The sequence below is a fragment of the Mustela putorius genome, unplaced genomic scaffold (assembly GCF_011764305.1).
Source record: "Mustela putorius furo isolate JIRA1106 unplaced genomic scaffold, ASM1176430v1.1 tig00000174_pilon_pilon_pilon, whole genome shotgun sequence".
NCBI classification, from domain to species: Eukaryota; Metazoa; Chordata; class Mammalia; order Carnivora; family Mustelidae; genus Mustela; species Mustela putorius.
In genome coordinates, this window is record NW_025421304.1 from 31,407,745 (window position 1) to 31,420,747 (window position 13,003).

A 13,003-nucleotide genomic window follows, 5' to 3' on the forward strand; every position below is an offset into this window, starting at 1 on the left:
AACAATTTTGGACAAGAACAAAACTGGAAGGCTACTACTACCCGATTTCAAGACCGTTTTTAAGCTGCAGTAGTGAAGGTAATCTTGGATAATCTCCCCATTTCAGAATTCTTAACTTAATCACATATTTTGCCATATAAGGTAATATTCACTCTTTTGTCATATAAGGTAATATTTACTGTAATTAGGACACTGACCATCTTTGGAGGTCATTATTCAGTCTACCAAAGCTGCCGTGTGGATGCCCAGTTGTTTTTGGCCCTATATAATCTAGTCCATCTTCCTGTGTTGACATTCAGCCCCTGCTCTGTCATAAAGTAAATTCACATAGATGTGTACATTTATTCTGAGTTCTGAGTTGTTTTCCACAGTCATTTTGCACCTTTTTGCCCCAATACCACATTATCTTAATTACCATAGCTTTATAATAGATCTTAATATATCAAGGGGCAAGTCGTTTCTTGTTTTTTTTCCTTTTAAAGAATGTCTTGCTTATTATTGTCCCTTTGATTTTACATTTAAATTTTATGATCATCCTGTTAAATTCCACCAAATTCTGCCTGCCAGCATTTTGTTTTAACAGAGCATTGAAATTATAGATATAGATCTGTTGGAGGAAAATTGACAATTTTATGACACTGAGTCTTCCTTTTCAAGAACATATCCTAGCTCTCCATTATTTAGATCTTTATTAATATATTACAATAAAGTTTTATGATTTTTCCCTTGAAGATTTTAAGTATGTATTGTTAGATTTATTTGAGGTACTTTATATTTTTTATTGCTATTATAAATCGTGTCTTGAAAATTAATTTTGATTGTTGCTGTATGTAGAAATGCAGTTGACTTTTGAATATTGACTTGGTTACCATCACTGTAACTCTATTTTATTAATTTTTAAAAGTTGTTATAGATTCTTTAGGATTTTCCAGGTCGACAGTCCCCAAATATGTGAATAATGGTAGCTTGCTCTCCCTAGTTATACGCTCCTCCTTCTTTCTTGTCTTACTGCATAGGAATGGAGCTCAAGTATAATATTGGACATCTAAGATAGCTAGCAAATTTCTGAGAACTAGTTACATTTCCTGGAATTTAATGCAGTGTGATCTCTTGCATTCAGGGACTTCAGGGCTGTTGAAGGAGGTTCTGCAGTACATCTCTCTGCTGCTTGTGTGAAACCAAGACACTGTAACCAGAGATGGGAAACTTACCTATTTTAAAAAACATAATAATATTTGGCTCTTCTAACGAAGACTTTGTCATTAGAGCTTACTAGTTCCTTCAGTTTTGTCCCTCTTACTGTCTTTTACTAAGACAAGACAAATCCCTGCTTCATAAATCTTGCAGGAAAGTAGCATTTGTAATACAACCTTAAAATTTAGACTAACTATTGCAAAAGCAAGGCTGGTTATCACTTGTACTTCCGTTCTGTTCTGGCTAGCTACAAATAAGACAATATCCTTTGAAGTAATTAATAATTCCCAAAGAAACATTGGCTCACTGCTTTATTATAACACAACTCCTTTTTTTTGTTATTATTATTAAGGAAAGCAGTCAGGGTAACAGATGGGGAAGGCTTTAAGCCTGACAGTTATAAATAGTCTGGCTGTTTATTCCACAATATATTTGCAATTCTCTTCCTTTGCCATTCTGAAAGTTGGATCCCTGTCAAAATACTTTTCTCTTGACCAAGGATTACAAATCATTGCCAGTAGATTAGAACTCTAAAATAATAGATGAAGTTGATGAGGGCCTCTGAAAATTTTACTTATATTTTAGAGGATTGTCAGCACAAACACCTCATCTTCAGAGAAGGATCTGTTTTCCAGGGATCAGATGGATTGGGGGAACTCTTTGAATGAATCAGCTGTCCCAAGTATTGCTAAGATTGCTCTTGTTTCTTATAATCAAAGAAACAGTTGCCTAATGATCACTGTGTTGTCATGCACTAGAGGGGACACAGAGACAGTTAACTCCTGACTAAAAAGACAGGCATAGAGAGCATTAGTTAAGTAGCAACAAAAGACTGGAACATGAAGTGACACAAGGCATTATATTGATGATAATGTAAGTTAGAAATATGATTTGGTTGTTGAAAGCACACTTGCTGTCATACTAAACATTACATCCAACCGATCATCAGAGTCTTTTTAGTGTCAAAATGTTACACACAGAGCAAATATATTATTTTTTGCTTAAAGAGCTTTAAATGGTGTAAATTTAAGGATAATCTATCAAATTATCAAAGACTTTCAAAAATGGCAATATCCCCACTGTCAGGGAGGGTATGGAGAGATAGAAATCTTTAAATACTGTTGGTGTTAGTGTACAAATTCCTACACCCATTCTGGAGGGCAATATGGCCATAACTATCAAAATGTTAAATGTGCATCTCTTTGTTCTGGCAATTCTATTTCCATTAATGGTGGGCTAGACAATTTGGTTTCTCTCTTCCCTCCCCCATCTCCCTCTAAAAACAAGTAGAAGAACAAGGCAAAATATTTTCAAAGCCTTTTTTTGAAGGCAAAAAGAGAACTACCACTACAGTGAGAATTACAGGGCTAAGACCCAAGAGAAGAAGGAAACCAAGACAATCAGACTGTGGGGGTCACTTTATCCTCAGCAATCCCACCTTTTTGGTAGATATCACAGCGAAGATGAAGTTCAGTAGAGTTAGGGAAGAAACATAGGATTTCATGGGATGCCCAAGGAGAAAGGGCTCTAGTAACCTCCTAAACTTCAGGATGGGACCCAGGGAAGTGAGGACTGGAAATGTACCGATCCTCACAATGCCTGAAGCTCAGCTTCGGTTTCTTCTTCAGTTATCAATTTGATTACAACAGTTCTTCTTCACTGGGATTCCAGGAGATGATCTCTAATGTTCTAAGGCATCAGTTGTATATGAGGAATTAACATCTCCTTTATATCTAGGCCAGATAGTACTAGCTATATACCCTTCTTAGAAAAATCGAAAAGCTAGTTACTCAAATGACTTGGTACAGGGATTAATTCTCTGCCAGAATCTTAGCTGAGAGTGGTAAGATTAGGAAATTCGAATGCTCCCTAGATACCAGCCAGAAGCTAGAGGAAGATAATATCTTTTCAGGGCTTCAAATGACCACTCCATCATTATATACGCTGACCAGCACTCAGTCAAAAATAACCACGCATATCAGGAGACAACACAGTCTGATAGAACACCAAGATAAACAATAGAAATGCCCATAGAGAGCCAGAAAGTAGAACTATTTGGCATATTTTTGTGTGTGTGTATGTCAAAAAGATTTTCAGTGTTCTTTTTTAAAAATGATTGAGAAGAGGCCTGGAAACTCTAAAAAATCTAATGGGAAGTCTGGAACTGAAAAGTTATAATGACAAATTAAGAACTTAATAGAATTGAATAGACCATTAGGTACAGCCAGAGATAAATTTTATAAACTGGAAATTAAATAATTCTAAAGAAAATACCCATACTGAAGCATACAGAGACAAAATATAGAAAAGAGCATCAGAGCTGAAGAGGATGTAGCAAAATTTTATCTATCTGGATGAAAAGAAGTGGGAAAATGGAGCTTGGGCAATATTTGAAGATGTAATGATTGAACATTTTCCAAAAACTGATGAATGGTATTCATCTATAGATTCAAGAAGCGCTACAAAGCCCAAGAAGGATACATGCAAACCACACCTGAGAACATCATAATAAAACTGCTGAAAATACTAGTACTGATCTTTGGGTAGTGGAACTATGTGAGAATTTTCCATTTTCTTTATAATGTTTTTATAAAGACCATGTATTATCAAATGAATAAATGCCCATTTTTAAAAAGGAAACAAAACCAATCAATACTTTAAAGGTTGTGCTTTCTGTGTGCCCTGGGTCCACTGTGCATGTGCAATTACAGACATTGTTCAGTGGATAGTATTACCTCTACTGAAAGAAAGTCTGAAAGGGTCAGGTAAGACTCCTAGACCCAGATCCCTTAATACTCTGGTCTTCCTAAATCTAGGGAAATCAGTGAGAACAATGTCCTTTGGAGCCCTAAGGTGATTCTTATTTTTTAAGAAGCATCAGTCAGAGGTCACCCTTCTCTAATTTAGAGAAATTACTTTTTTTTTTTTAAAAAAATATAATGGATTTATTTGCTTCTTTGCTCCAGACAATAGAGACTTAAATGCTGTATGGATGGTTAGATATATACATATATGCATGTGTATGTGAACTATAGATTCTTGATTTGTTAAGAAAAATACTAGGTAGCATTGAGGAGGACATAATGGTTACAGGAAAATTTCTATGAAACACAACTTTGGTGTGTAGAGTAAGATAGGAAATTCAACTTATAGAGAAATTACTTTTTAAAAAAAAATAAGAAACTTAAGATTACCATTAATACTGGGTTAAATTTAAAAATTTTTTTCCTGCTAAAATATGAGCCTAAATTAGAATATAAGCTGCTCCCTAAAAATAAAAAAAATACCAGTATTCTTGTTACTGAAAGATAAGCTAAATCCTTGGCATTGGTTAAATTGGAGTTCCCTGGGTCCAGTGCAGTACTGTTGATCGCTTACATTGACAACATGTTGTGTTGGGGGTAATGAAGCATCCTTCAGGGTAATAAAGTCTGAATTGTTTTTATAGGCCGAGAGATCCGTCTTCCCCTCCGAATCAGAGGGGAAGGAATGGGACCAAAGATTCACTTCAACTTCGAAATGCTGGACATTGGAAAAGTTTTTATTGGATCTGTACATTGTTATGAGGTAAGCACTAGAATTGTTCATTAAGACTGAAATAGTACTTAGCTTTTTAGGTTTACTTTATTTTGTGTATGTGTGCTTTGACAGAAAATGTGCACCATCACACCCATTTGCCATTACTCATTCTTGGACTCTGGAATGATCTGGCTCTTCCTTGTCTCCCTGGCCATGTTTAAGGTCTCTCCTCTAAATTTCCTCAAGGCAATGAAGTCATACTTTAATTGGTTTTATCCTCATCATCTTGTGGATTGCAAAGGGGAAAATCATAATCTTTTCCCATCCTGACAACATAAATCCTACAGACCAGAGGAGAGAGAAATGTTCACATTTTCCAGAAGGTCCTAATGAGGATAGCTGTGTTCACACTTCAGTGTTTTCTCTGAATGGACTAGTCTCCAATCCATGATTAAAAACCAGTCCTTGTACTTTCTGGAACTTTCTTTTAGAAATTTCCCTGCTTTGTCTTTCCAATCAGATAGAAAATGATCCTTTTACAAGATGTACTCACGGGTTCTTCAGAATCAAAGTTACTTCACTGTCACTTCACCTCTAACTTTGTATCTTGGGTACTTTTTTTTTTTTTTAAATCAAATTGTAACCATTGATTCCTAAACTTTAAATATTTGTATTTCTCTAAAGGTAGTAATGAAAGCAGTTACTTAATGAGAGGGAAATAGGTGTCAGGGTCCATGCTTCCTCGTGTGTGCACGTCTGTCTCCATGTGTTTAGCTTCCAGTCCTTACAAAAGTGTGAAGGTAGGTTTTATTGTCCCGGCTCTACAATGAACAAGAAGAGGCAGAGAGTGGTTCATACCATCAGCAACATCACCCTTCATGTAAGCTGAGCGCAATACCAGTACTTTTACATTCAGTAGTTGGCTTGGCCCTCACTAAACCCTAGGGGGTAGGGGTAATGACAGTTCCCTGGCACTTAGAGAAGTTTTGCCAGTTAAGGTAATGCTAGATTCTGTAACAAATACAAAGACCCATACTCTCTGAGATGTGACAAGCCTATTTCCCTGCTTACGTAAAGTCTCAGGCAAGGTCACCTGTCAGCTGACAGCCCTCTGCCTGTGGAGCATCTGGCCCCAGGCTCCTTCCTGCCCGTAGCTCTGGCACCACCTCCCCCCGCCCCCTGTGGCCTGCAAGATTGCAGACTCACATGTGTCACGCGGGTGGGAGGGGAAAGAGCACGGAGAGAGGTATTGGGAAGGTCTTTCGTAGCAGTTGGCCCTGTCGGTGACCCACGCCGGTCTGTGAGCGTCCCATCAGCTGTGCATCGCTGCCCAAGTATCTGGGAAATGCAGTCTCGTTGGGAGCGCAAGAGAGAGAGGAAGTGTGTTCAGTGAAGGGCAACCCTGACCCTCCCATGTCTGTTAGGTAACTCAGCAAAGTCATTGAGCTAGTAAATGTGAGTGAGCACGGGGTTACTAAGGCCCTGTATCCTGGGAAGAGACGGTTTTTTGATCCCCTTTCAGTCCGGGGGGTCTCAACTCTGCCCAGCTCAGCTTAGCCCGGCCTAACCTTGGCAGGGGAAGACAACAAGAGGGCTGCTGCTGGGAGCTTCCTACTGTGTCCTTTATCCCCACATCCACTAAAGTAGCTGTGGCTTAGATGGGGCAGCGTGGAAGGTAAATAGAGATGTGAATGTCGTAATGAGATGGAAGACCCATGGAGCACGATTTCAATGAAGAACACGGTCTCATGACTATCAGGCCCTGAAAAATGGCACAGCTGCTCTGTTGCATTGTCTTTTGCATTTTGAAAAAAGGGTCACTTTGGGAGGAAAAACATGTGCATTGCTTCTTACGAAATTCACATTCCGTCCGTAATTTATCCAGTGTGAATTTCCCTTACATCTCACAGACTGTGTCTTGTGGATGCCACATCAGAAAAAGGACCTTTAGTTCTGATGCAAAATGGATAAGTTTTCCCTGAGCATAATAATAATTTCTTTCAAATTTAACCAAAGGGTGTTTGAGGCCACCACTTCTCACCCTCCTAGATTTGACCAGTAAAGTAAATCACAGACAACTAAGTAAGTGTTAGATGAGGTGCTGCGTCAGATCGGACAGTTTGGAGGGCTGCGCGTTGGCAGAGAAGGACATGGTAAGGTGCTTCCAACAGGAATATTTTGCACTCTCTGCGTATTTAGTGCTGATGCCTCATTGCATCTCTCTTTCCATTTATTATGTTACCTACTTGAGACGAATTTGAATAACTACCTATTGCCCTTAGTCATTGCTGAGCTTAGCAAACACGTAAAAAGTAAACCACAGCTCCAAGAGTATACACTCTTCCCCAGTGTAATTAGAAAAAAAAACAAGGTAAAACTCTACTATAAAATTTTCTCCTCCCCAAGGAGTTGCACTGCAAAGGTACGGTAATCAAAAGGTCTCAGAATTTCATCCCAAATGACTTGCTGGATTCTTCATACACATGAAGATGCTCCTTTCCCAGGGGGAGAGGAATGACATGCATGTTCTCAAAGTTGGAAGACCTGGTGCCTTAAACAAAATCCAGGTAAACCAAAAAAATAAAAATGCAATCTGTGCATCTCTGTAGAGGGAAAAACAATTCCCTTTGAATGGAATTCCCTTTGAACTACCACTAATCTCTTTGAGTTGCCTTGAAGTTCCCACTAACATGTTGCAGTCCCTTCTTAAGCACAGGCAAATTTCAAACCTGTTCTGTGTGGTACTGAGAATAGAGATAGCAATCACTGGTGTTGATGAGCACTCTTGGGGAGGCATCCTCATCTAAGAATTACATAAATTAGTTTCATCTTCACAGCAATCTGAGAAGTTGGTGGTACTTACACTTTGCAGATGGAAAAACTGGGGCACAGAGAAACAAAGCAGGTTTCCCAAGGTCACGCAGCTAGGAAGCCAATGGTAGAGCTGGGATTTGAGCCCAGGCAATTTGGCTCCTGAGTCCCTGGCCATAATCACTTTCTACATGGTTTGCTTAAAAGGAATGAAGGGTGAAGCATGAATTCTATGACCAGGGAACTTAAAACTGAGTGAGGGAGATGGAAAATGAATGTAAAAAGATGAATAAAATATCAAGCAGCAATTAGTTATAGATCTCTTTTGGCACATCATCCTTCTCCTCTGGGAAGAAGTGGTGGTTTTCCTCTGTGAAGGCCCCTGACTCTGTTCTACACAAGCTCTTGATTCCTCCTTTTTAAAGATTTCTTTGCAGGCTCTCAGCAGAGAGCCCGATGTGGGACTCTCGATCCCGGGGGACGAGATCATGAGCTGAGCTGGGCACGGCTCAACACACTGAGCCACCCAGGCGCCCCTTGATTCCTCCCACTCTCAGCAGGCAACCTGAGCTGGGGGACACCCCACATCGACCCAGGCCCCACTCCCCTACCTAGCCCCCTTCTCTTTCTCCAACAAACATGGGGACCAGGGACTGAGCATGCATTATCCCGTTTAGTATAAATATCCTGGGTCTCCTCCGCCATACTCGCCGCAACTTTGCCACCCCCACTCTCGCTCCAAACAGGAATCTCAAATAATCAACCACTATTTCCTCCGTACCCACTCACTCCCTGAGCATTTGGAGTCTGGGTTCTGCAGTTACACTCCACTGGAGTTCCTTTCTTCTTCAAGGGCTGGGATGGCTTTTAATTAAAAATCAAAAATCTGTGACATTCTCTGAGTTTGTTCCCCTTCAGCTTTGCCCGCATTCAACCCCTTCTGGAAATTCTCCTCCCTTCGCTTCTTCTAGGTTCCTAACATTGCCCTGCATACCTTTCTGTACCTTTCTTCCTGATCTCCTGTGCTTTTTCTCCTTGGTGCTTTGAGTATAGGTCGAAGGCAGTATGTAAGCAGAACATGCTGTTCACCTGTTCAGGTGTGAGCACTGGCAAGAGATAGAGACTGTCTTAGAAGCCCAGGAACAGAGCTTTGTGGTTACAGCACAGGCTTATCAGACAGGTCCCTCGGAAGATAGGAGCAGGGGCGATGGACTGAGCCAGGTGTGGACAACTCTGAATGCCAGGCATGAGCTTTTTACATACACACACCTAGCAAATACGGGCTTGTGGTATATAGAAATGAAACTTTTCTGTAGTAAAACGGTTGCTTACACAAGTGTCACAGAACAATAGAGTTGTATCCATGCAATAGAGTTTGAAGTGACAGTATCCCAGTTGAATGAAATCTAATAGCACAACAAAAAGAATCCTTGTCCTCTGGAATCCACAGCGATGTCTTGTTCACATTTTCCAGGCTACACTAAGAACACGGGGGTAGGTAGTTCTTACCCACCTTTCCTCAGTTACCCTACAGAGAATCAGAAAAAGGCACTTTAGGGATCCTTTTCAGTAGATGTAATTACAATCAGTATTTATAACATGACTATAGTACATGCGACAACTCTGTTACAAAGAGGATAATAAAAACACAAAATTACTTCTTCATTGGGTTTCTTATCTTTAGACCTTCAAGGCAGAAGACTGTTCATTTCTCCCCTGGAGTTCTTCTCTGGCTTTAATTCCTGCAGCTCTCTCTGTGTTGGTATTAAACAGTACAGCTACATGTTAATATGAAAATAAATCAGATGTCCATGCTCTGTCTTTGCCTTCTTGGCTTTTTATTGATATAGGCAATACTATCCAACAAAGGCAGCATTGACGCCCTCTTCAACGTGATCCCTCCAACTTCAGCTTTGGGGACCTGCTTTGTTTTCAGCCCCAGGGAAGGCATCATCGAACCAAATGGAGTCCAGGCAGTCCAGATCTCTTTCAGTTCTGCCATTTTGGGGCACTTTGAAGAAGTGTTTCTGATCAATGTCAATGGTTCCCCTGAGCCTGTGAAATTGACCATTAGGTAAGATATTATCTATAACTAATATTAATTATCTATAATTAATGTGGATTTTTTTTCCACATTCACCTGTTTATTTTTGATAAAAATTTACATGCACTCCATTTTTTATGAAAGTGATTTTTACAGTGATTTTTATATATTAAAATAAATAATTTTCCCCTAATATAAGAAAACCTTTCTGAATTAGAAAAATGTGAAAATTGTTGCTAGTGTGGTATACGGCCACTACAAATTTACTATGAAAAGAACAAAATACCTAGATCTATGTGTTCTTAATTTACATAGACCCTCTTATATGTACAAAATAAATTTGGCAAAAATAATTTTTGTACTCTTGTTCCTTGTACCCAATCACTGAGGCTCCCCAGAAGTATTTCATGTGCTATAATTTCTTAAATCATATAAATAAGATAGTAATAGGCAATTGGGATTTGTCTACCTGTGTTCTTAATCAAGAATTTGAGAAGGTTCAGAGGTTGCCATTGTCTCTAACCTATTCTAAGCTTTTATCTACTGCTTTCTTAAACTTCAATACCACTTCATGTCTTGGATGTCCATAATTGTCTTTGTTGGTAGGAACACATCAAAATAATGGAATGTTTTGAATTTCCACTGGCATTTACATATTGAGCATGTGTAGCTTATTATTGTAATGTGGATAAAGAAGCTTTTGAGGATTTAGTTTTTCTACAAACTACAGCTTTATAAAATAAGGACTTAAAACTTTAAGCTAGTTTCCATTTATTCTCTGTTGTAGGATATTCAGGGGGAAAAAATCATTATAATCACATCTAGATAAAATTATCTTCTGGACCAGGCTTTAGCTATTAACCCCATTTCTCTAAACTTTCATATTCCATTTTTATTTTAAGGAAAAAATTTAAATTTCATATCTATCTATATATCTATATATCTGTATATCTATCTATAAATTTCATATCATACCTATAATACCTCCAGATATTGTAAAAGAGTCTACTTAGAGCATCAGTCATCCAAGGCTAGACTTGCAGCTCTTGTGCTAGAAGTCCTTTGATGGCTTCTCCAGCTATTTGTGATAATTGAAAATCATTAATAGCAGAGTTTGCCCTTGGGGTTTAAAAAAAAGTACTCTATGACCAACCCATTGGGCAGGTCTACAACTTTGGTTCCCGGTGCTTAGAAAGATCATGTCTTCAGAATACATTGCAGATCCTATTTGGATTTTCATAGCAACAGGTGTTAATTAGGATGGCATTCTCTCTTATTATGGTTACTTGTAGGTCTCCCTCAGGGTCTGAGGATAACTTAGACATTGTGGTCAGAAGAATCCTAGGAAAATTTGTTGGTCTCAGAATATCTACTGGAAAGTCAGAATCTCAAGAGAAGCTTAAAGGTTATTGCCACTTCTTTCAATTCTTCCACCTAAGTGTCCCTGTTATGGAGTGAATTGTGTCTTCCCAAATTCCTATATTGAAATTCTGATGCCCAATACTTAAGAATGGGACTGTACTTAGAGATAGGGCTTTTAAAGAATTAAGGAAACATGGAGTCATGTGGGTGGGCTTTAATACAATGTGACTGCTGTCCTTTTAAGAATAGGCACACAGATAGGAAAACACCCTATAAAGACATAAAGAGAAGATGGCCATCTGCAAGCTGAGGAGGGATCCCTCAGAAGAAGCTAACCCTGCTGCCACATTGATTTTGGACTTCCAGCCCATAGAACTATGAGGAAATAAATTTTTGTTGTTTAAGCTACTCAGGTTGAGAGAGCCTGGCGCAATCATAAACTATTTTTTTTTAAAGTCTCAAGACTTATCTGAACCATTCAGAAGGCATTTATATTTTCTTCCATAATACATTTGTTTGTGATAATTGGAAAAAAATCAGTGTTGCTTTCTAAGTATTTGAATAACATTTACTCTTCAAGAAGATGCACCATGTTCATCCTGGCCCACGGTGAACATCCTTCAGTGATAAAAAGAACATGAGGAGGGCAGGAGTATTTTTCACATTATGTGAGCTCTTGGTCACCTCCCACCTCAATAACAATTCACATTTCATGACAAGCAATGGAGGTGGTTATCTGGAGAAGCAGGGAGAGTAAACCTGCAAATGCAACCTCTGTCTCCCTTTCAGAGATTGTCTGATCCTCGAGGGTCCTCAGTAAGCTCCAGGAGATCAGCTCTTCAAAGTCCCAACTGAATAAGGTCCTCCAACTTCCTGACTTCAAGAGGTATCACTCAGCCTCTTGAGTATCCTCCACAACATCCAGCATCATTGATGGGCCTCCATCCAAAATGGGGAAGACAAAACCTTAAAACTCTGCTCTTACAAATATTTAAGATAAAAAAAAACAATCACCCTATTTGAGGGCAAGAATAATATATATAATAATATAGTATAAAAGTAACCATTAGTTTACTTTTCATGTAGGAAAAAGGAAAATACTTGCCAAGACAGACCAGTTGTCCTTCAGGTTGAATAAGAAAACCCATCCCAGTTTCAAGTGTCTGCTCTCTAATTAAGTGCAGCCTAATAATTAATACTGCATTTATTGACCCACATACATACACATTGCAACTCTATTAGGAATACATGTGTATTTTGGATATTCACTTAAACTTTTTTTTTTCTAGAGATTTTACTTACTTATTTGAAAGAGAGAGAATGAGAGACAGCATGAAACAGTGTAGGGTCAGAGAGAGAAGCAGACTGCCCACTGAGCTGGGAGCCTGATGTGGGGCTTGATCCCAGGACTCCAGGATCAGACCTGAGCGAAGGCAGTCACTTAACCAACTGAGCCACCCAGGCATCCCTTCACTCCAACTTTTCTTGAGTACCTCCTACATGCAAGGTTGTATATTAGGTACAGTGACTGGTGAATTTGAGTTTGTTAGACATTCCTCTTGCATGAATCCTACTGTCTTAACCTTTGGCTCTGAATAAATTTTCCAAATTCAGGATGTGATTTCCCATTCTCTCAAAATTCCCAGACTGACTAAAAAACATAGTGAAATGACAAGGGAATTGAAAGGCTAAACTAAGAAAATAACCATTTAACATAAAGAAAGGCAATAATGGAGAAAAAGAGGAATGAGATGGCATTAAGACATATAAAAAACAAGGAGTAAAGTATAATACATGAATCTTACTTTATCAATAATTATATTAAATGTAATTATATATTAAATAAATTATATTAAATGTATATTAATAATTATATTAAATATTTAACACTTCAATTAAAGGCAGAGATCAGCAGAATGGGTTTTTTAAAAACCCACAAAACACAATTAAACTATATTTAGATCCAAAAATATGAATAAGTTGAAACTAAAAGGGATGGGAAAAGATATACTAGGCAAACAGTAACCAAAAGGAAGCTGTACTTATATCAGACAAAATAGACTTTAAAATAAA

The 13,003-nt window shown here is 38.5% G+C and overlaps 1 protein-coding gene across 5 annotated transcripts in view; it reads left to right on the forward strand.

The window, feature by feature from the left end:
- Positions 1-13,003, forward strand: part of HYDIN (HYDIN axonemal central pair apparatus protein) — a 386,960-nt gene that overhangs the window by 168,481 nt on the left and 205,476 nt on the right. For all 5 annotated transcript variants that reach the window (XM_045076288.1, XM_045076287.1, XM_045076290.1 and 2 more), the window contains 2 exons: positions 4,643-4,761; positions 9,375-9,598. In XM_045076288.1, the coding sequence (XP_044932223.1) occupies positions 4,643-4,761; positions 9,375-9,598 (343 nt within the window). The remainder of the gene's footprint in view (positions 1-4,642; positions 4,762-9,374; positions 9,599-13,003) is intronic.